Genomic DNA, 22,522 nt, shown 5'->3' on the forward strand with positions numbered 1-22,522 from the left:
AAGCTATCATGGGTCAATAATTGCTGAGAGGCATGTAATTATGTACAGTTGTCATGCATAGCACATTGTAGTGTGCTTCTAAGCACTAGAGGTCTGCTTTGTGTTTCTGTCCATATGAATCTGGCTTATTCTGAGTGCAGAAAGAAATGTCGAACACACAGTGTGTAAATGTTTTCATAACAAAAGTGATTCTTGGCAGACTGTTAGAGACGACTTTGCAAGTTGCAGAGAAATGCTTGTTTTGGTTTCTGCATGAGACAGTCCCAAGGCGAGAGATAGTGTTAGCGATAGCTTGTTCTGTTCATAGAATAATGTAGAGACATGTCACCATGAACTAGTACAGTGCTATTATGCTTACTATGCTGAAAATGATGGAATACGCACACATAGCCATAGAAGTGTAAATGCGTCACAGCACCACAATGATAATGTATAACAGTGGCTGTTCTTTTCTGTTCTGTTCATTAGATTCAGTAGGATTCAGTAGGATGCAGAGAGTATCAGTAGATATAGTGAGATGTAGTGGGTTCAGGTTTAGCAGGCTGTCTCATTAGCAGGTTGAGAGAGAAGGGAGCAGTCTCATCTCACAGTATTAGAGCAGAGAGATGGCAGTAGGTGGTGTAGCGCTATTGCTGAGAGCTAGTAGGGGTTTTTCTATTTGCAAATGTTGGGAGGGTTGGGGTAGCTGCACTCATTGCTAGAGAGTGCTGATTGCTTGCTTGTATAGAGATTAGTGACATGTTTGCAATGCATACAATAAAGATGCATTTTGCTTTGAAACAAAAGATTTCTGTGTCTTTGTGATTCTCTCTGTTTTGTTTGCATAGCATTCACAGAATGGCACCCAACGTGGGGCCTTCGCAAGACAATCGAGGACATGGTTGGGATAGATAATATCTGGCTGCCAAGTAGGACTTGCCAGAAGCTGTCTTGCTTCCGATCCACAAGGACTGAGATTGTCTACGGCAAGGGTTTGAACCACGCTGGTTGCTGCTGTGATACTGTTTGCTGTTTGCATCTTTTTTTGGAAGGAGAGATTGCCAGACAAGGAAATTGGGGAATTGGACTTTGATGGGACATCGTATTGACACTCTTTGGAACTTTGGAATTAGATGAGCATGCTCCGCCGGACTTGGCTGTGCGACTTTGTTTGAAATCTGGATTTGTTTGAAATCCTATTTTGATTGGAATAGTTTGTTTTGAAATGTGTGCACATATTTGGGAGGCTAGGGAAACTTGTTTAAAGATGCCTGGAGTCCATACCTTAGTGGACTTAGAGCAATAAGTGATAGAGTGAAAAGTATGTTAGATTATAGGGAAGTAGTCCCAGAATCAGTGCACCAGCCAGTGCACAAGAATGAGGAGATAGGGGTTACCCATGAGGAGAAGAAGTTACCAAGGGCAGACTCAAGTGCGATAGATGCTATGTCATGAGAATGTTCCATTGACAGTTCAGTGGTTCTAGATATTCCATGTCAGAGCAACAGAATTTTTTGCCAGAAATATGTCCCATGTTAGAATTAGTAACCATTATTGTTTGTCCCTCTACAGAGAAATGCTACTTGCAGACATCCCATTATGGAGAGAACTTATTGGGAGTGGATGTGTTGAGAGAAATGTACACAATGATTCAGTGCAGCTCTGATGGTGTATACTTGACAATGTTGCAGAAGAGAAATGCTTCTACACAGTACTTAGCATTGCATTCTGATTTAATGGGGAGAGGTGAAACAGTGAACATATATGACATCAATTGTAATAGCACCATTTGACCAGCTTATAGAAAGGGTGAAAATGTTTTGCCCGATAGCTCTGAAATGTATTTAGAAGACACATTGTCCATGATTTCTGCACGGGGAATATGCTTTGCTGTGCAGGATGCACTGAGCTATGCTAAAATGCCAATAGGATACAATGGGCCTCATTTCGAGATTGGTGGTAGTCATGGCGCAAAGTACTTATACATGCAGATTTATCAACCTCGGACCTAAGAAAGGCTGAGTCAGACTTGCTGGAATTTGCTATTGTAATGTTGCATATGAACAAATATGCCTGCAATGAGTTCTTAACACACTGAGCTAACTTTTGAACCATTGCTTGTACTGACATTTACCAATATGCATTTCACCATTGGGAATTCCATATGATCAATATAATTCCCTCAGAAATGTGGGAATTATATTTAGTTGTGCTGCATTGAACACACACCCTATGTATATTAACAGTGAATGAAGAAAGCAGTATAGAATGAATTGATCAGAACAGAATGTACTTGTCAGCATCCAACAGGCAATAGGTTTACAGACTCTGCAGGAAGCCATAACATATCTGTGTGCTAACTAAGTGTAGTGAACAATGGAAATAGATGTTTTTAGATCAGGCAGTGTTGTGCTCCCTATCCTCCAAGGTGAGGGCCTGGGATAAGTGCCCCTTTTGCCCTACCTTAAAGACGTCTCTGATTGCCTGACTTATGATTAGGTTAATATGGTCAGGTTGTGTTTATATACATAATATGACCTTTGGGAACAGCATTGAAACATGCGCTCTGAAACACTTATTATAAACATTATTACAAACTTTGCTTAATGGCTCATTTAGGAAGCTAAACTAAATGTGAGTTTGAATGGTGGTTTTTCACTGGAATACATATGAGATATGCTGCCTGCTGTCTTCCTTGATAAAGCCCTGGCCTTTTAATGCCTCATTAATGGCAAATTTAGCTTTTTCAAAAGAAGATCTATGACCATAAGTAGGTTCAGTGTCTTCAAAAAGTTTTCACAGCAAACATGCCCTGTTTGAATGCTGGACAGATCACAGTATTGCTGTTAACTTGTACTTAACGAAAGTAATAATAATTGTCTGGGGCACAGTTTTGTAAACTGAGAGCAGAAGGGGAAAATCAAACAGTCTTTATTAGAGCTCATCCACCGCAGCATCACGATAAAGATATTTTATTGTAAAGGATCAACCTGGCAGCAAAGTTGTGATGGCAGATTTAGCCATCGAAGAGAGGTGGAAATATAATCTAAATGTAGAATATGAGCGAAATTATAAATTGCAGTACCAAGATTTGAGAAGATGTGAAAATACCATTCCCTTCATCAGTTTGGATCCTGTTATGTGGGTGAATTTACATCCCAATTTGTAATAATGTCTGAAACATCTTAGTAGAAAATGGCCAGATCAAGTTCAGCATTTTGTTTGCAGAGGAGAAAGTGTATGTCTTGTTTTTAAATCTCTTTATGCTATCACCCCACCATTTATCATTGTTGATCTGCGGGCGCCAACCTACCCAATCTTTGCGATCTGAATCTCAATTCCTGCTGTATTACAGTCATGCCCTTTGTGCCCAATCACGTTTTCTTTCTTTTTCCCTCATGGCGCTCCAGCTTTGGAACTATTACTTCTTTCTCCCTTTTCGTACTTTGGTTACATCTCATTTTCATTCTTCTGCATACTTACTCTTGAATTGTACCGTGTCTACTTGTTCTTGTAACTTTTAACTATGTACTTACGTGTTAGGGGGTATATAAATCAGAATGATATTTTAAAAAGATACAGGCTAATTTCCTTAATGAGAGTTCTCAGTATGCAAAATCTGGCGTTCCATACAACTCACAGCCTTATTACTTGGAACTGGGTAACCTTCTGGACATGCTACACCAATCAAGGTAGCATTGGTGGTCATCATGGTTAGGTCTCAGGAGGGATTAGGGTGATCGAAAGCCCACAATGAACACACACAATAAACAAACCACAAATTACTCTCAGTCAGGTGTATATATCAAAAATACATGTGCATGTATTAAAGGCCTGTTAAGTCAATCACAAAGTTAAACCACAACAATATTAACAAAATTAACACAACACTATGAAACATATTTACAGTAAACATTGGCCTAAAGTGGCATTCAACAAATAGAACATACTTTAGGCAGTCCTTCAACAACTCAAACCCTAATTAATAGTCTGTCCAGTCCCTACAAAGTGTGGAGCCTTGCACTTAAAAGTTCTTTCAGCGCCAGAGCAATCAATTGTGCAGTTAAGTTCAAAACGGGTCTTCTTCAAGGGGCTGTAGTGGCTCAGGAAGGTGGGTGAGGTGATAAAGAATGAGTTCCCACTATTCTAGGAGGGTCTCCACAAGAGGGCAGAGAGGGCAGAGAGGTTTCCAGGAGTCAGGAATAGGATGGTAGCATGGGCTACCTGAACAAAGGGAGAGTGTCCCTCAGGGGACACTCTTGCATAAACGTCTATGGATGTGCCAGGGACCACCGTTAAGTGATGGAAGTACTCACCGACTCTTGATGCTCTCTGCACCAAACTTCGCCAGTCAAGTCCTGTTTGCTTGCAAGTTCAAGTCCAGCAGTTGTACATCTCTCTGGTTTTCAGAGGCTGCGTCCCAGGTCCTCAGTCCATGGTGGGACAGTGGTAATTTCTCCGCTTCTGATAAAGGGGTCAGGTCAGTTCCACTGCAGCTCATCTTAGGGCACAGGGAGGCACAACAGCAAGGCATCCACGAAGCTCATCAACACAGCGGGGAGACACAGGTTCTGTGTATGCTCGGATTCAGGTGGTCTCTCCTAATTCCAGACCTAGGAATGCGAGGAGTATGAAACTAAGCAGGGGAGTGACTTCTACCCAGAGCTTACAGGTTCCCAAGTCTCAAATCAAGACGGCAGAGGAAAAGGTCTCGTACGAGCTGGTCAGTTCACTGGGCAGTCGAGGAACACTTACGATCAGACTCGTTTGCAGGTTAAGCAGGAGGTGCTGAGAGTAGTTAGTTTCACTACTCCAACGGGTCAAAGCACCCTTGCAGGCCTTCTATGACTGATGAGAAACAGGGGCTCCAACGGGAAAACAGAGGGTCACGGTGCCAAACCTTACAAAAATTGGGGTCTTGGGTGCACACCAATGGTTCTAGTGAGAGTAGCTTTAAGATATACACATATTAATGCTTGTTTTCTAGAGGTTGGAGGTGCATAGGAGGAAAAAAGGCCTTGGCACAAGACCTAAATACATACAAGAAGAACAGAAGAGGATCCAAGATTGTAACCCTTCCATCCCCTGCACACTATTAAGATCTGCCCTTCAGACAGTTAATAATTTGTTTTACAAATGAAGACTTTGGTTATCCTTTTTGAAATACAATGAAATGTTTCAATCACAAAACAACATTACAAGTCGAATTCCTAAAATAACAGCATTTAATCAAGAAAACATATACAAGTGAAAGCACATCCAAGTGTTAAAAGTCTAAGCCTGACACGTTTCGAGGTCCTTCCTCTTCTTCACAGGCCTATTAGAGTTGTTGATGGCATACACAGAGAAAGAAAACATACAATAGTCTGTTGGAATCCAAACAATATGTTTGATACATTAAAGTACAAAATCAATTCAAGCCAGTACATCAGAAAAAGAACATATATTACCAAGTAAATATCCATATGTCATATGTAACCACGCTCCTAGATATTTACCTATGATTAGGCTCATGGTTAAGTAAATGAATCATGTACAGTGTGTCCCTAACTCAAAAGGGAACATTCATCGCATTGATACACTCACGTAGTAACAAATGGAACAGGTAGGGTGTATTGAATAAAGTTCCAAGACCATGGTTTTGGATCGCAGTTGCAAATTCTGGTGAATAAACAACCCCAAAGGGCTAGTCACCGGATTGATCAAGGGGTAGACGAGTTAACATAAAAGTGAGTAAGAATTTCCACGTTTGGTTTCTATGTTCATATGGGCAAAAAGTGGCGGCTCAAAGTTTACAAAAGAAGTGGAGACACTAATTAGATGGTTGATTGGCATTGTCTAAACATGCGATGCTGTTAATCTGTGTTCTACAGAATCCCAAAGACAAGGAGGAAGGTGCTCCAAATGATCAGACACCTAATTACCATTAGGTATGTAGTCTAAAAGAATATATACTGAAAATATCTCTTTGTCAGAATCATAAGCAGCTGACCCATAATATCTACAATCTTTCTAGCAAAAAAACATTTTTTGCGAATAGTCAAGAACCAGAGTGCTCCTCTCCCAAACGGTGGCCGGGACCATAGGTAGAGCAAGCATGCAGAACGCGGGTTCCTATGATGTAAAGAAAGAATACGGGCTGCATAATGTTGTCAATATAGAGTAGCGCTCATTGGAGTATCTATAAAAAGAAAGAAAAGGTGCAGTATCTGGAGAGGGAGGATTACCTTATAGGGCTTTGAATCATGTAGTTATCAAGCGATCTTGGGAAGATGCCATCTAGGTCTCCAAGGCAACGACGGTCATAACTAACTGAATGTGCGCTGGACAGCGCACTCTATCTGGACTACCACACAAGAGGGAAATGAAGATCTGTATTAAATCTACATGCCTATTTTAGAAAAGCTATATTCATCTACCATTACATTATTGTACGTGGTGACTGAATCACTTCAATGGATCTATACCTGAAAAGCAAAGCAAACGTTCATTCCGTACGGCGTCTGTAACTAAGGAACCAGGGGCGTTGAGTGGTGGTAGCACCGTCTTATATAAGTAAAAAGCAATATGTGCCTAACTGCAAGGGGAAAAAAGGACCAAGTTTGTGAAGGAAAACATGCATGGCATCCATCTTGGAGTGGTTAAGCACATGGAGAAATAACTTTCAAAGCGGGGCAAAGAAGGTAGAAATCGTGTTGAAATTGCAACATATGCGTTGCGCAACATCATAAATATATTCTAAGACGTGCAAAACTGAAGGCACTGGACTGTAAACAAGGTAGTATATTGTTAAAGTGACTTGCCCAATGTTCACTGCTCAAAACGTGCACCTCATGTAGCCGTCATCTGACTGATTCGAAACCCGTACTTATTCAAAGACCTGCCAGTTAATGGGTTTTGCATATTCGATTGCATTTGTGCTTGTGCTCTTTGCGGTTTTTGAAAAAGTCTAGTGCCATTGTTTCTAGGCATGCCTTTCTCTAAAAATTCCCTGTTACATACAGACAAGGTATAAAATGCCCTGTGTTAGACAATCTGCATGAACAAAGCTTATATATATATATATAGATATATATATCTGTATGAACAATGGTTAGCAATGGTTATACATATAATCTCCATTGGAGAGTCACTAGATATGTATCTATCACATTTAATGGGATACAACAGACATGTTTCCGACTGTTTTGAGCGGGTCTCCTCATGGAGTACATTGCATTCTAAGCATTCTTAGACAATCTCTATGAACAGTGCTTATACATTTATGTGCTGTGCTGCCTGCATCAACAATATTAAACAACGGTTGTACATTTAGTATATATTGCAGAGGCACTGGATGTATATCTTCTACTTTTAACTGGTTGTAACAGATCTGTTCCCGACCCTTTTGAGCGGGTCTTACCATGGAGTGCATTGCTTTCTTAGAGTTCTTCGACACATGCAGATGAATATTACAACACATGACAATCTCAAATTGCAATGGTAGATTAAGCCTCTAGTGCACAATCTCAATTCGTAACAGTATCAATTGAATTACACATTTGCAAATGTATGGATTTCAGGTTCATATGCTTTGCTTTGTGCACATAACCAGAAAATAGATATTGTTAAACTTGTATCAAAATATAGTTGGACCATGATCAGATACAATCTTCTCTTCCTATTCAAAACAATTCAGTTGGAAAGCAGCCATAGTACTTCCTGTATCCCCTCATCATGGGTGATCGACGTGTACGCTTTCCAACTCAGCTGACATCAGGAGCAACCAAGAGTTTGTTGTGGAATTACTAGAACTTATATTGCACAATAGCTACTTTAAGTTCCAAGACAAATATTATGCCCAGTCTACAGGGACATCCATTTGGTCAGCAATGGCCCCAGTATATGCTAACACTTATATGTATAAATTCGAAAAGGACTATGTACTGGATCATCCTTCCTGGTCATCAAAAATCATCATATGGAAATGGTAATTGATGATATTATTGGAATATGGTGTGGATTAAAAGAAGAACTTGCACTTTTTTTTTATTTGACCTTACCTCGGTACATGAAAAAAACAAATTTCCCATGGAAATGGGAACACCTCTCCTGCACTTCCTGGACATGAACTTGGAAATTAAGAATGGAGTGATTGTGACAACTATCTACCATAAACCCACATACACCAATAATCTCCTACACTGTTCCAGCTTTCATCCGAAACCAATGCGGAATAGTCTACCCTACAGCCAGATGCTGAGGCTGAAGCAAATAATCCCGGATCCAGCAGGCCCTGATCCTGAATGTGATATACTTTTAGATCAGTTTGATGCACGGGGATATCCAGAAAGTGCATTGGAAACAGCAAGAGAGAGATCTAAGAATCTCAGCAGGGAACAACTCCTGACACCTAAGGAACGGAATGCAGAAACACCTCTTTTGTACATCTTGAAATACTCTTGCCAAAGTTTTCAAATCAGTAACATTGGGGCATGCTGCATAATTTACAAAAACTATTTCCCAAAGCCTCAATGATGGCCTTTAAAAGAGGACAGAATCTGAAAGAGAGACTGGTGAGAGCAGAAATGCCACTCTAAGACAAACACTTGTTGCTGAAGACTAGGAAAAAGGGCACTTTCCCCTGTCTAAACTGCACACACTGCAACAATGTGATCAAGGATAACACGATATCCCATCCCCAAACGAGTAAAAAAAATCAAGATAAAAGACTTTGCTACGTGCCTCTCCTCAGGTGTGATTTATGCGATTACATTCCCATGTGGCATGCTCGACATAGGGTAAACAACAAGACCAGTTAAAGAACGTTGGTCTGAACACAAATCTACGATCAAATGTAAAAATCCTAAATTACTGGTAGCAAGACATTTTCTGGAATATCATCTTACCATTGCTTAGATTAAATTCCAGGTGATAGAGGTAGCTAAGCGTCCCCAGGATGTGTATTGGAGCTAGACAGCTCCAGCCCACATCCTGGGCGCACACACACAAGGCATGCAGATGCCTGCAAAAGCTTTGGTTTGCGCAGGTGTCTGCATGAACAAATAAGGCATTTACCGGGTCTGCTCAACCTGAGGAAGGCAAAGGTACAAAATCGCCAAAGGACAGAACAAAGGACCTCGTGGCATGGTCATTTTAGGTACTGGACACTGTCCTGGGCCAAACACGGTAAATGCGTTTTGACCAGAGAAGAGAGTCAAAATTCTTTAAAAGTAACTGCTGCCACCAGCTCAGTCTCAGGCACACATGTACATTCACCAAAATCCTTCCAGGGTGTCTATGGCCTTAAAGGACACCAGCACTCTGTACTGAAAGGTACATTGTGCACTTATAAAATGTTGCTAAGAAATAACAACAAAGAGAAAGACTAAGGGAAACAAAGTCTCCCAGTACTGACAGTCTGAAGGGCATGTCAGTTTCCCCATAACAAAATGAACAAAAGCCCAGTGGAGTGAAGCAGAAGGCCCCACCAATTTTGCAAGTACAGAATGTATCAAGACAAATAAGATGGACTCGGGATGGAAATAAATGAATTCCCAATAAGACATCACCCTGCTACTCTCTCAATGAGAAAACATAGTCAAAAATCATTGACAAGCTGTTACAAAAGGAGCCATTTACAGAAACTGGGACTCATTACGGTTCTGGCGGTAACCCTGCCGGTGCAACCAGCGGGTGACCGCCGGACACATAAAAATGTACTGGCATCTGACTTCCCAGTGCCACCGGCTCATTTCGAGTGCATCAACTGGGACGTCAGGTTTCAGTATTTTTTTTAATCCCCATTCCCATAGAGTCCTATAGGACTCTATGGGAGTGGGGACAAGGAAGCACTGGCACCATGGTAACGGTGCCGGTGCTTCTGTGACGGGTTTGCCTACCGTGACCGCTGCTCCTGGCAGGGTGAGACCTGTCGGGGACAGCGGCTCCAGCAGGCAACCCCATTGTTTGCTGGTCCGTAAACAAGGGTACCAGTGATCTTACGGGCACCCTTATTTCGGGAACGGCAAACATGCCATGAGGCCCACTAACAGTAAGTCTTGTCTCCGATTTGCCAACACAAACTTGCAACCAAGCATTATTGTCCTTAATGTTCCTTTGATCAGACAACATGATACATCCATCCATGATGAACCACACATTCTTAGAACTATATCTTGGAGCATAGCAGGCCTGGCTGGCAATCTAGTGCAGAGTGTCTGTTTATGCATGTTTTGTCCTACTAACTAGAAAATTCATGGGCATCAACCAGGGGGGAAGAAAAGGAGCAGTTTTGTGATTTTGATTTCAGTTTGTCTGGAGATAACAGGAATGAACAACAGACTACACTTACCAAGATGTTAATTCTGCAGTTTTCTTTGCTCTGAACTACAGGTTATTAATGGCAATTGTAATACTGCTATAGATGACTCAGGGGGAAATACATGTTTTAGGGATTACTATTCTGTGAATCACTTTTTGGTTCAGAAACGTAATTAAAGGCACAAATAAGAATTGGGGGAGATGCTGATCTAGACCCCTTCGATAATGAGGCAGATGATGCCTCTGGCATACCCAAGTGTAATTGCCAGTGCCAGACAAGATGATGCAGAGCTATGAATGTTTAGTACAGATGCAACATATCACTTCAGGCTCTGAGTGCTGAACTGTATCAGATAGCACAGTGGAAACCCACTGGCAAAGAAGGCAGGAAAAGAAGTAGGACTATGCTTTGCTTCCTAATCCATGCACATCAGTAGGTTTGTTCAAAGGATATCAGCATTCTTGTTTGCCTGCAAGCTGATCATAACCCTTTAAAGTATGGAATGTTGGATAGAGTCCCTAAATAGATCACTAGCGGTGGTCACCATGGTTGGAGTGGGGCGGTGACTGACAATAGATATATGTTAAAGTAGTCAGCCATGGACTTGAAGAGGAATTGGTTAAACATTAGTCCCGATTGCAACCTAAATTCAATGGCATCATAGGACCCCCTAGAGTAGAAGCAGCTATCATTAAATAACGTTGGGGTTTGGCTTCCACAGAGAAGCCATGGAGCAACTACAAGATCAAAAAGCATGGGCTTCTGAATGGGATCATATCACATGTACTATCTGAGAGTGTATTGGCTACATGGGGATACAATATAAGGAGGCCATTGGGTTAGCAAAAAAATAATACAAAGCAGCCCTTTTGGAGGGATTTACTTAGTCTCTACTTGGGGCAGTGGGATAACGCAAAATCTGGAGGCCCCGGTGGGAGCCATGCAGTTTTTCCAATAGCATGACAGAATTTGGAGGGGCATACATATTTGGCAGAAGTATTCATAGCGAGGTAGCCCAACCTAACGAGAGGGTGTTCGAGAGGAGGGTTCTACACCTATGATGTTTAAAAACAAAATGGGTTAAATTGGTTCATTATAGAAAGCACTTTCCTGAGTAAAAAGCCAGACAGTCAGTAACCAGTTTTGGTGGGTATCACAGGGAAACATCAAATAGATGCAAGTCAGCAACAGTGCACAGCAGCATTTCTAAGGCATGTTCATGCCTTTCCCCACAACATATGCTATTCTAAAAACTAAGTTAACACTCACTCTGCCCATACATGTCCATACTGGCTGCACTGATATATGCCAGTATTCCCATATAAGGACATACTCATGTTTGCTTTGTGCATAATGCCAATAATGATACTATAAGAAAACATGCTAAAGCTGAATCTACCAGCCAACTATGCAGTTCCCCTGTATAAGGACGCTGTTGGCTTTACCATTAAAAATGCCATCCAACAATAAGAAAACATGTACAAACTGGTACCAATGAGGGCCATTCTAGACAGATGAGAACACTTATCTTGCATGGTTTATCATAGATGTGCAGTAAACAATGTTATGCGCAGGAATAAATAGCTAGGCTGGCAGCACCAACAAGGCCATTCTAGCCACTTAATAACCCTTTTCATGCTTGCATAATCATAGATGCCCAGTAAAATGTGTCATGCCACAGTAAGACATGGCTAGACTAGCTGCACCAAAATGCAAGTTTAGCCATCTAATAACATATATCATGTTTGCTTCATCTGGATACTTATATTTATCATAGATGTGCAGTAAACAATGTTATGCGCAGGAATAAATAGCTAGGCTGGCAGCACCAACAAGGCCATTCTAGCCACTTAATAACCCTTTTCATGCTTGCATAATCATAGATGCCCAGTAAAATGTGTCATGCCACAGTAAGACATGGCTAGACTAGCTGCACCAAAATGCAAGTTTAGCCATCTAATAACATATATCATGTTTGCTTCATCTGGATACCCATCAAGGCAGTAGCATGTCACTCCCTCACACATGCCCCATCTCTCACCCACTAAAATGAGCTTCTCTGCCCAGCACACGAACACACACATTCACACAACATACACACCCTGCACTCGCTCATTCACATGTGTACTGAGTCACCCATGCATGATACACCATACACTCCCTCATTCACAGTCACATTACATACATAATACACACCCTTGTATGCACACAAGCATGCACACCAACACAGATATATCATAAACATGCAACACCATTGCACCCATACACAGACACACACACGTGATTTCCTCTGGGGGTCTCCTCTCCAGCAGTACTCCAGCTTTGTGCAGACAGGAACTAGGGAACTATCAAGCAGGGAGAGCTTCCTGGTACCTGACATGCAAAGTGGAGCTGGGGTGCCTCTGGCCTAATTTTGTCCTTTGCAACGTGAGATGAAGGTGCTAGAGTGCTTCTACCATGTGTTGCAAAGGAAATAATCAATTATTTCCTTTGCACAGGAGAAGGAGGCACTCAATAGAATGCAGTTCAGTCCAACAATAAATGTGGTCCAATTGTACACATAAGTCCTCTACTTTTTCCATCTCATGCCTTCCTGAGCATCTTCTCCAGCTTCTACCTTCTTCCCAACTAACTACTTGACTTTACTCCTCCCTACCACTTACCACTACTGAATGTTCTATCATACTCCTCCATTGCCTCTTGGTCACACCATGACCTATTTCATGACATGCAATCCAAATGAAAAATAACATAACATGACAAATACATGATAGCATTTCCAATTCACCTCCATGGCCCAGGTATCCCCCACTTCTTCCATAGGTGAATTAAACTCACCTTTTACTTTCCCTAAGCCTTTCGGATGTGCTCCCTCCATTCAGTCCCATAGGGAACTATATTCCAGTGATTGTTAGTGATTGAGATCTCTACATATTACACCAATAGATATTTATCTAGATCTATATTCAGTGAAAACACTTTAGTAAAGAAATAGTTAATTTCACGCAAGAAAACACTTGAAATGCTGCCTGTGTGGGAAGTTACATTCAATAAGTCAGACGTTATTATCAATAGAATTGTGGGAGCATTCTATATATAACCGGTTTTATTTCCCTTAACTATAGAGTGGCAACTGCTCACCTAAAACATGTACTATTTGTGATATATTCAACTGTATGTACAGTGCTCTGATGCCCGTTGGGGCCTGGGACACGGTATATACAACTATAACAGTTAAAAAAAATGCTTTGTTTGACCAACTCATGGATTATCATTTTCTTAAGCTAAGGGACTACTAGATAAATATACACTACCTCAGGAAGGTTACACAAAATGAATAGAATCAGCTTTTTTCCTGCAAAATCAAAGAAGAAATCTCTTAATGTCAGCTCAGCCTGGAAAGTACTTTTCAATAATACTTGATTGTTCTCTAGATGTCAGCCATGTTGAACAAATGACACTCGTGGACACCACGTCACAGTCAGAGTCTAAGAATTGTGAGCCTACATGCATAAAAAAAGTCTTAGGATTTATGCTGTGCCTAAAAGCGACAACTGGAACTAGCATGACAGATTCTATATTCTACCATTTAGGAGAAATGTGTTTGTTCATTAAAATTGTAGTGGTATCAAGATTACAGCAACGCTTTTTGGGAGCTAATATCCTTGATTTCATTGTTTATTGCACATTATTTCAATTTGCAGGCAAATATCTCACAGCCCCAGCACACAACATGAAGAAACAAAACATACACACTAAAGAGCAATGATATACACAAACAATTAGCCAAACTATAACATGACTCTTAACGGCCCTTTATTTACAAAAAGCATACATGAATACATACATGCAGTAAAAAAATAAATGAATACATTACTTAAAAGTTGAAACATTCTTACCCATTGAAGCCACAGCCAAAGAAATTCTCATTTCACCAGAACTGCACTGAAAAGCCCCAAGAAATTATGTAGGCAGAGAGACTCCCACATCAATGGGATAATGGAAGCAATGCGTACACTTTTCAACCGATGCTTTCTGCGTAACTGCTGTTGTGCCCTTCGTTTTAAGCATCCCACAAATGCGTGATGGCATTTTCCAGAACTTTCTGGCTTTCAAAGTCTACCTGTTGCCAGTTCCCATAGCCTATTGATTCATAAATTGATCATTAAATTCCATATAATGTGGGATGCAGAGGGAACATCATTAAAGCAAGTTGTGTTAAAGCACATGGAATCATGTTTTTTTCCGGCACCTGGCTTTGGGGAATTACCAGGGCATTACAGCCCCGGCGGTCCCAATAGCCAGGCGCCGGGAAAAGTAACTCCACACTCACATTCGAGTACCATAGGACTCAATGGGAATGGGGAGGACGTAAGCATCGGCACTGTGTGCAACAGTGCCGGTGCTTCCATCAAAGGCTGCCGGTGGGTGCCACTCCGGCCGCCAGGTCAGAGCTGGCTGGCAGGACGGCACCTACCCGCAGAACTCAAAGTGTGCCTTTCCGGTAACAACAATGCCGGTAGCTTACCGGCACCATTGTTACCGGACTGGCACACTCTTAATGAGGCCCAATGTGTACAACTCCAAAAGTGTGTCTCAAAACTGAAGCAGTCATTGACACCGCTACCAGACAAGTAGTTAGTAGGTCCATTGCATTGTGCACATCCATCAAACAAAAATATGAAATGTTAAAATGTGCACCTTTACACCAATATATATACCTCACAGTCACAATACTTTGATACAGCCTGTGGTATGAACAAACACATTTGTCCTTAGCAGTATGAATATTTTAAAAATATGTTTTTCGAAAATAAAAATGCCAAAGAACTAACTGTCATTTAAAACATAGAGAAGGAAGCTATGTGCTTGACGTGGATCAAGTGGTTTGTTACATAATGGACAATATAGCCACCAAAATCAAAAGGAGAATATAAAACCCCATGCAATAGAAATGAAAATAATCAGGATCACCTCTCCTAGAGAATGGAACTCCTCAACAATGTAAGAGCAGAGTAAACATTATGCGTAAAATACATAGCCAGTGGTGGAACAGTGCCCTATTTCTTTAGGAGGTGTTGTCACATGTGTTTCTGGCTCACACATTGCATTGCTGTTTGGCAGAAAAATTAAGATCACTATGATAAATACCATTGCTTTGAGAATGTGCCACTTCATGAAAAGGAAAACTGCCTTGATGAATTATTTTCCCTATGGTTCTTCTCTTATACAACAACTAGAAGAAACAGCATTGACATAAGGTGACATGAAAGTCTCACATTATGCCAAGTCTAGGTGCCTTAAACTCTGGAACAGTGACAATTTTGCTTAAATATAGATTCTCCACATTAGACTCTCATTCCTAGATATTACTTAATGTATGTAAAGTCTTTCCAAACCTTCTAATTCCCATCTAACTGTGTGTGTGTGAGTTTGATTGAACATTATGTCTTTCATATCACCATCATTTACAGATACAAGTAATCATATTTTGTTAGAAAATGTATAGCACATTTTGAATCATTCTTAGAAAAGCCATTAACATGTATGAGAGTGTTGATAACATTACCGTATGCATATGGATCAAACAATGAAATAGTTTGAATAAGTGCTGTAATATATATTTGAAGAACAATCATACCTCCGGACAACCCCATAAGCAACCATACAACAAGATGACAAGTTCTTGAGATGTCAATATTGTTTCAGATCCTACCTTGTGCTACAAATTTTAATTCTTTGGCATCTGTGACAGTGGTGCGTTTCTCTGACTGCTTCTTTTCAGCTCGGCGATGGCTTCGTCTTTTCTTTGTCTCACCCCAAAGGTTTGAGCCTCCATGCATGCTTGGAATGTTCAAAATAGCAATTCCTTCTAAGGAAATGTTGTTCAAATCCATTTGAATCCCATCACACTGAAGGAAGGAACAATGCTCAGAGTAAGTGGATTTATCGATTTTCACCATCACAGTCATCATTTAACTTGTGAAGGTATATATAGTAACGACACTACAGCAGTGAGGCGAGTGGGATAGTAAAGCATAAGCAATGTTAATGTACTATGCAGATAGTGAAATTGAAATGCTGTGGTAAGATATAAAAGCATTGCTTCGGTAGTTGCTTGTTCACATAAGACATGTACCAATGCGTGCAAGCTGTTGCATTATCTTACAGCTCTTGCAACCCAATTGGACATAAGTCAATGGGTAGCAATTCCAATCACATCAGTTAAAAAGAAAATGAATGCACTCTATTGATAACAATAAAGATGGATTAAAAAGAGCCAATTAGCTACTCATTATATGAGAAAGAAACATACAACACTGCATCATACCTCTTAATACACTTGTGCACTGAAAGTTGAAAAATCTTGTTAATCCATCGTGTGTGATTACTTATCAGTAATAAATACAGTCTAATTGATCAACATCCTCAGAAATGGGCAAAGTCAATGAGAGGACCTTAAGACCACAAATAAATGCATGAATTGCAGGACAACCAGAACAAAACACTGCACAACAATCTCTGACAAGCAAAGATGATATTTCAGCAAGACCGTCTTCATACACTATGTGGGGCAAGGATGTGAAATAACAGGAACAATTCATACTTGGCAGGGGATAAGGGCTTGGGTGTTGGTGTCCGGGTAGGCCTTGGATTGCTGCCTGGAGACCTGGAGGCCTGCAGAAGTGCCAGTGTATGCAATCCCCCCCCTCCACTGAGGAATTTAATGAATTATCAAAAGGCAACTACGTTTAGTCTCTGCCTTGCTTTGCAGCATTGCACATTCTGCTAGTTCTTAACTGAACCCAAGCGTGCCTGATTATACTGTACCACTAGCATTATTCTGTGTTCTGAGCTTGAATGGCAAATAATAAACTAATGAGCACAGTGCTTTTCTTCACCCAAATTCCTAGATGGTCTGGTGTACTATCAAAGTATTTGAAAGCAAATGCTTGGCTGCATACTGTGGCAACCTATTGTGGAATAAGAACTATTACACAGACTCCAGCTAAAGGAAGGACACGTTATTGCTGGTGTGAGTGTCTAGTTTTCCCAGGACATACAGTCTAAAGTCAAGAACTGAGAGCTGTCTGCAGGTGCTTTGCATGTTTAGCCTAAAACAGTGTGCTCCCACCTTCACCAAAACCTTTGTCAAAACTTGACTGGTGATTGACGACCAACGAGGATATGGGGGAGTCTGACCATGGTCTCCCCTTGACTGTCGGGTGTTCCATATGAATTGAAGCCTCGATAGACATTGAAGCAAGGAACTACTAGAGCTCCATCTAAAAATTAAGAGGGCATCTGAAATATTATTAATAAACATATATAACAAACCAGGCTAAGACACAGAACTCAAACTATTACATATTTTAAAAACCAGAGTAATTTCCTGGACATTGAACTATCCGAGCAGCCAGAAGTTGAGCCATTGTCATTGACAGGTGGCATCTGTGAAGAAGAGTATAGACTCTGGAATGTGGAGAGCCTTAATGCTACACTTCCTAGATGGCAAAATAATAATGTGGTTGAGATCACAGGTATCTTCATGTCTCTAAATATGTGAGCGTGCAAAGGGAGGTTTATGGGAGACTCATCTGCTAAACATTCTTATGTAAGTGACCCCGGAGCTTCACTTATTGATTACATCATGCTGAACTTGTAGATGTGTTCCCAAATGATGGAGTTTGAAGTAATTGAAAGGGAGGAGAGTGACCATCGCCCACTCTCCCTGAGGCCGAGGCCTTAATTGCGTTGGCTGGATGGTATATTTAAACAACTGGATAATGTAGGTCTGAGAATAACTTAAAATGCTAGAAAGGTGGGCAAGTGGTCAAAAATGAATACAACTGAGAAAGTGGCTGAAATGTATGACTCAATTCTCCTTACTCAAGAAAAAAGTTCTACCAGATGAACAGGGGTCATCCTTGCAAATACTAAAGTAACATGAATTATTCACGGAAAGTGTGAAACAAACATTTACGGTCAATGCCGAACAGAATAGGAAAAACACAATACAAATAAATCCTTGGTTCAATATAGACTGTAGGATGGCAAAAGAGAACTTGATCTCTAATGTGAAAAATGCAGCAGATGGGGAAGGGTGGCAGTATTAACAGCTTGCCCTCTGTGCAAGAGCCTTTTGAAATAAACAGAGGAGGAATACTGCTGAGATACCTCGGAATTCTTCTTTAATTCTCTGCATATGTGGAATCAAGCTGAACTCGTCCGACTATACAAAAAGGGTGCGAGGGAAGAACCTGTCAGCTACCGCCCAATATCATTGCTGGACACGGGTGGGAGATATTCTCCCCAGTATTATTGACCCACCTGGAGTCCTGGATGGAAAAAAAAAAAAAACATTTTACACCACCTTCAGGCAGTTTCTGGGCAAACATTAGCCCAATTCATCAATGCCTTAGGTTGAGCCTCATATATAAAGGATATGTAATTTTATGAAAGATGAGACTATACGTCACATTTGTGGATTTAAAAAATGGCTTTGAGACACAAGGGGATCCTGCTAGCCCTTCTTAGGGCAATACAAAGTATTTACAGTGAAAATGAAGTTGTGGTATAATGGAGTGGCGTTGGGAGGGTTACAAACACAATACCTATCCAAATGGGAGTACGCCAATGATGCAAACTGGCTTCAAAACTATTTTGCCTCTTTATTAATGGTATAATTCCAACATTGATTAATCTCCCCTGTGATGCACCAACCTTAGCCAGGAAAATTGTTGTATATTAATGTTTGCAGGTTTTATTGTCCCTGAAACCAGACAGCTTAAAAAATCAGCTGCTGGCATTCTAAGAGTACTGTGACTGCAATGGGCTATTAATGTTAATAAAAAAAAAACATGATTTTTAAGACAAACAGAACCATGCACTCAAAGAAATCATCTTAAAATTCAAGGGGGAGCCCATCGAACAGGTAAAAGACTATGGGCCTCATTACGAGTTTGGAGGTGGCCATGGTGCTATTAGCGCCATGGCTGCCTCCAAAATCGTGTCCGGGTCTGTGGTCTGTGAATGAGGAATTACCGGGTCATTCCGACCGTGGAGGACCAGGTAATTCCTCATGCACAGACCCATTCCCCATTCCCATTTGAACCCCCATAGGGCTCATTGGAAATGGGGATGGAGCTAATAACGGGCCCGTTATTAGCTCCTTGGTCCCCTCGTGGGACCTGGAAAGGACGTCTGGTTTTACCCGTACGGGCCCCGTTCATTACGGGACTGCCAGGGTCATAATGAGGCCCTATGACTGTCTGGGAGTTCGCTTTACAGAAAAATGTAACTGGTCTCCCAAATCTCTAAAGCAGACAACAAACTCAACCATTATGGTGGTGCCATTGTAAAGTTTGCCCAAGACTATGGTAAAGGGTTGTAAAAGTAGCTCTAGAAGCCTAATCTGCACAGGCTAAACAAGTGGCTCTTTACAGGGCAGAAATGTGGGGAGGCACACATTGCAATGAATTATCTACTAGTGAAAATAAAATCATTACAAATCTTTTGGGCCTCCCCTGCAGCAACCTAAACATCCCTGTCTTTCTAGAGGTTGACACACAAAGTATTGGGTTCCTGTGTAGATCAAAACCTCTCTTCTACTGGGCCAGGGTATGGTCTTCTCCAGGAATTGCTGTGTATAGATCTGAAATTATAATTATAATTGTTCTTTTATAACATGCTTAATACCGGAGACCAGTTTTAAACGTGTGATGCTATGTGTTGTCTTCCTTCCTTTACAAATGCGTTGCCCCTGAGCTATCCTCCAGGCATCTTATTGAAGATATTCTTTCACAAGAGAGTGGCTGATTGCTTCACCTGGAATTAAATATATGAAAGAGGTCTTGAACTCACTTGGTCAGAGCAACTACTGGTTAAAACCCCAATTTATGGACTGTGGCGCTAAAGTAAAGATCAAGTAGGCACGGATGCATAATGAAGTGAGTGCACTCCTCACTGATATTCTAAGTAGTGAGAGGGGAAGGAAGTATTGGGAGTGTAGGCAGACCTTTGGCTACGAAACCTACCTGGATATTGTCTCCCCAGAATTGTCCAGGGCTTTGTATCTTAAGCTTCAGTTGTGAACACTACCCTTGGCAAAATTATTACACAAATGGAACTGTGTTCTTTCCAACAAATGCCCCTTTTGCGAAAATGAGATTGAAAATATACTGTACCTTTTATTAGTCATTATTTGCATATAGATCAATAACCACTGTACAAAATGCTCTAGCGTTGTGTGTTAATTCAAAGGATGAACTAGCAGTGCACTTGTTGTGAATTTTTGATGAGCGCATGAATGGTCAGATCCCGTGTCACGTTTTAGGACTGCTAACGCTGTAAATTGAGTGTCTCATTTAGGCATTAGACTTTTCTGCATTTGATTATTCATGATCCTCTTTACTTCTAGTATTATCAAAAGCTTGTAGTTTTAGGTATATCTCTAATGCTGTAGTTAAACTGTTTTATAGTTTGAATATGCATTTGATTGTGATGTTTTATTTTGAGTTCTTTCACATAACTCAGATCGTTTTTTTTTGTTTTTTTGTTGACCCAAGAATATACACAAAAAGTTCAAAATTAAGTTAATAATTATTTTTTTCAATACTAAGATACCCATATTTGGTGATTGTATCATGCAGCCATGTGACCTTAAGAAATAAATGTTCCTCTCTATGAGTAACGATGCATTTTTGAGATGTTACAATTATATTCAATGGTTACATATTATGTACATTGTTATGCACCAAGGACATTTTTGCCAGTTGTGATTTAAAATGTATTTTTGTGTTGTTGCTTTTATGTTCCAAGGATCAATATAAAGCCAAATTGACTGACTGACATACTCAGCACCAGGTAGGTCACATAAACAATTGACTTGAACCATTAGTTGGAGTTGTAGGAGGGGTGCTGTGTGAAAACCCATGACAAGATGAGATGTGCCACATTAGTGCAGAGAAACATTAGGTTAATCTTTATGACCCTAATAGAACTCAGTATACTAGATCACTAAAAGGAAGCTAAGCACGAAACAAGCATATTAATGGAGGAGGACTTTCATGTGACTTTCCTCTAGCAGCGCATAAATATCACTTCCTTTCATAGTGTAAAATGGTGCATCTTGTAGCAGAGAAATTATCATACGCAAATGCACAATGGATGGAGATGCGGTTTTTATGATAATAACCAATTAAAAACAACCCAATATGATAAGATATTCAAAAATAATGAAACCATCAAAAAAGAAGATAAAAAGGCAAACCCCAAATCTCCTGAATGCTTGCAATTTTGCACCTTTCATGATTTTTTGTGGTCTAAGTATTAGAGCCTCTATGATAAAGAGGTGTCTTGGAACCAATGGCATTCATACTGTATTTTACTGATATAGAAATAGCATTTTTGAATACCAGAAGCTGCCCACCAAAACTTTGCTTGGCAAAATGCATGTTCCATACCTAGCATATGGGGATGATTGTGTTCCTCTGGATGCAACAAATGTTGGACTACACAGGAGCCAAGATGCAGTCATATTGTACTCTAGCAAGTTGTACTTAATAATACATGTTAACCAATCTAAAGCTATGAGTATAACTAGAAATAGTATCACCAAACAAAAAGAAAATGGCCATTAGACAGTGAAAATCTAGAAAAGGTCTACATTCTGCTGTAGTGGGATCCATTTGTCCACCAACATGAAGAAAAATAACATCATAGAATTTAAGGATTGATTTGTTAAAAGGTTAACATCTCAAATAAAGGAAGGTGATTGCTGATATGGGGGTATATAGCGGGTATCGATGTTTAATGTGTGTGTTTATTTATTTATATAGTGTGCTCCAGACCTGGAGGTATCTGGGTGCATTACATGTTGTATAAAAATACTTTGTTAGTATTTACATGACAAAGTTCCAAAATACAAGCATATACAGAAATGCAGGGCAAATATACATGAAGAAATGCACAATTAGAGGCAAAGAATTTACAATGAATTTACAGTGTATTTTCAAAAATGCTGGTCCAACCATATTTTATGGACTTGGAGGTTTTAATCCGCACTGTGGAGACTGGTCAAACCATAATGAGGGTAAGAACTGGCAACAAGTATTGCGTCTCTCTCATGGTCTGCCGATACAACTGATAATAAATTAACTTTGCATTTCTTCTCCGAACATGGCACTGAAATAATTAAAACTAAAATTGCACATATGACCGACAGAGGCAACTAAACAT

The 22,522-nt window shown here is 40.4% G+C and overlaps 1 protein-coding gene across 1 annotated transcript in view; it reads right to left on the bottom strand.

Moving 5' to 3' along the window:
• The window catches only part of DGKB (diacylglycerol kinase beta), a 3,560,883-nt gene that overhangs the window by 1,027,815 nt on the left and 2,510,546 nt on the right, over positions 1-22,522 (bottom strand). Inside the window, exon 22 of the mRNA XM_069648599.1 lies at positions 15,999-16,194. Within this exon, the coding sequence (XP_069504700.1) occupies positions 15,999-16,194 (196 nt within the window). The remainder of the gene's footprint in view (positions 1-15,998; positions 16,195-22,522) is intronic.

Source organism: Ambystoma mexicanum, chromosome 2q (genome assembly GCF_040938575.1).
Source record: "Ambystoma mexicanum isolate Mex_15411 chromosome 2q, UKY_AmexF1_1, whole genome shotgun sequence".
Lineage (NCBI taxonomy): Eukaryota > Metazoa > Chordata > Amphibia > Caudata > Ambystomatidae > Ambystoma > Ambystoma mexicanum.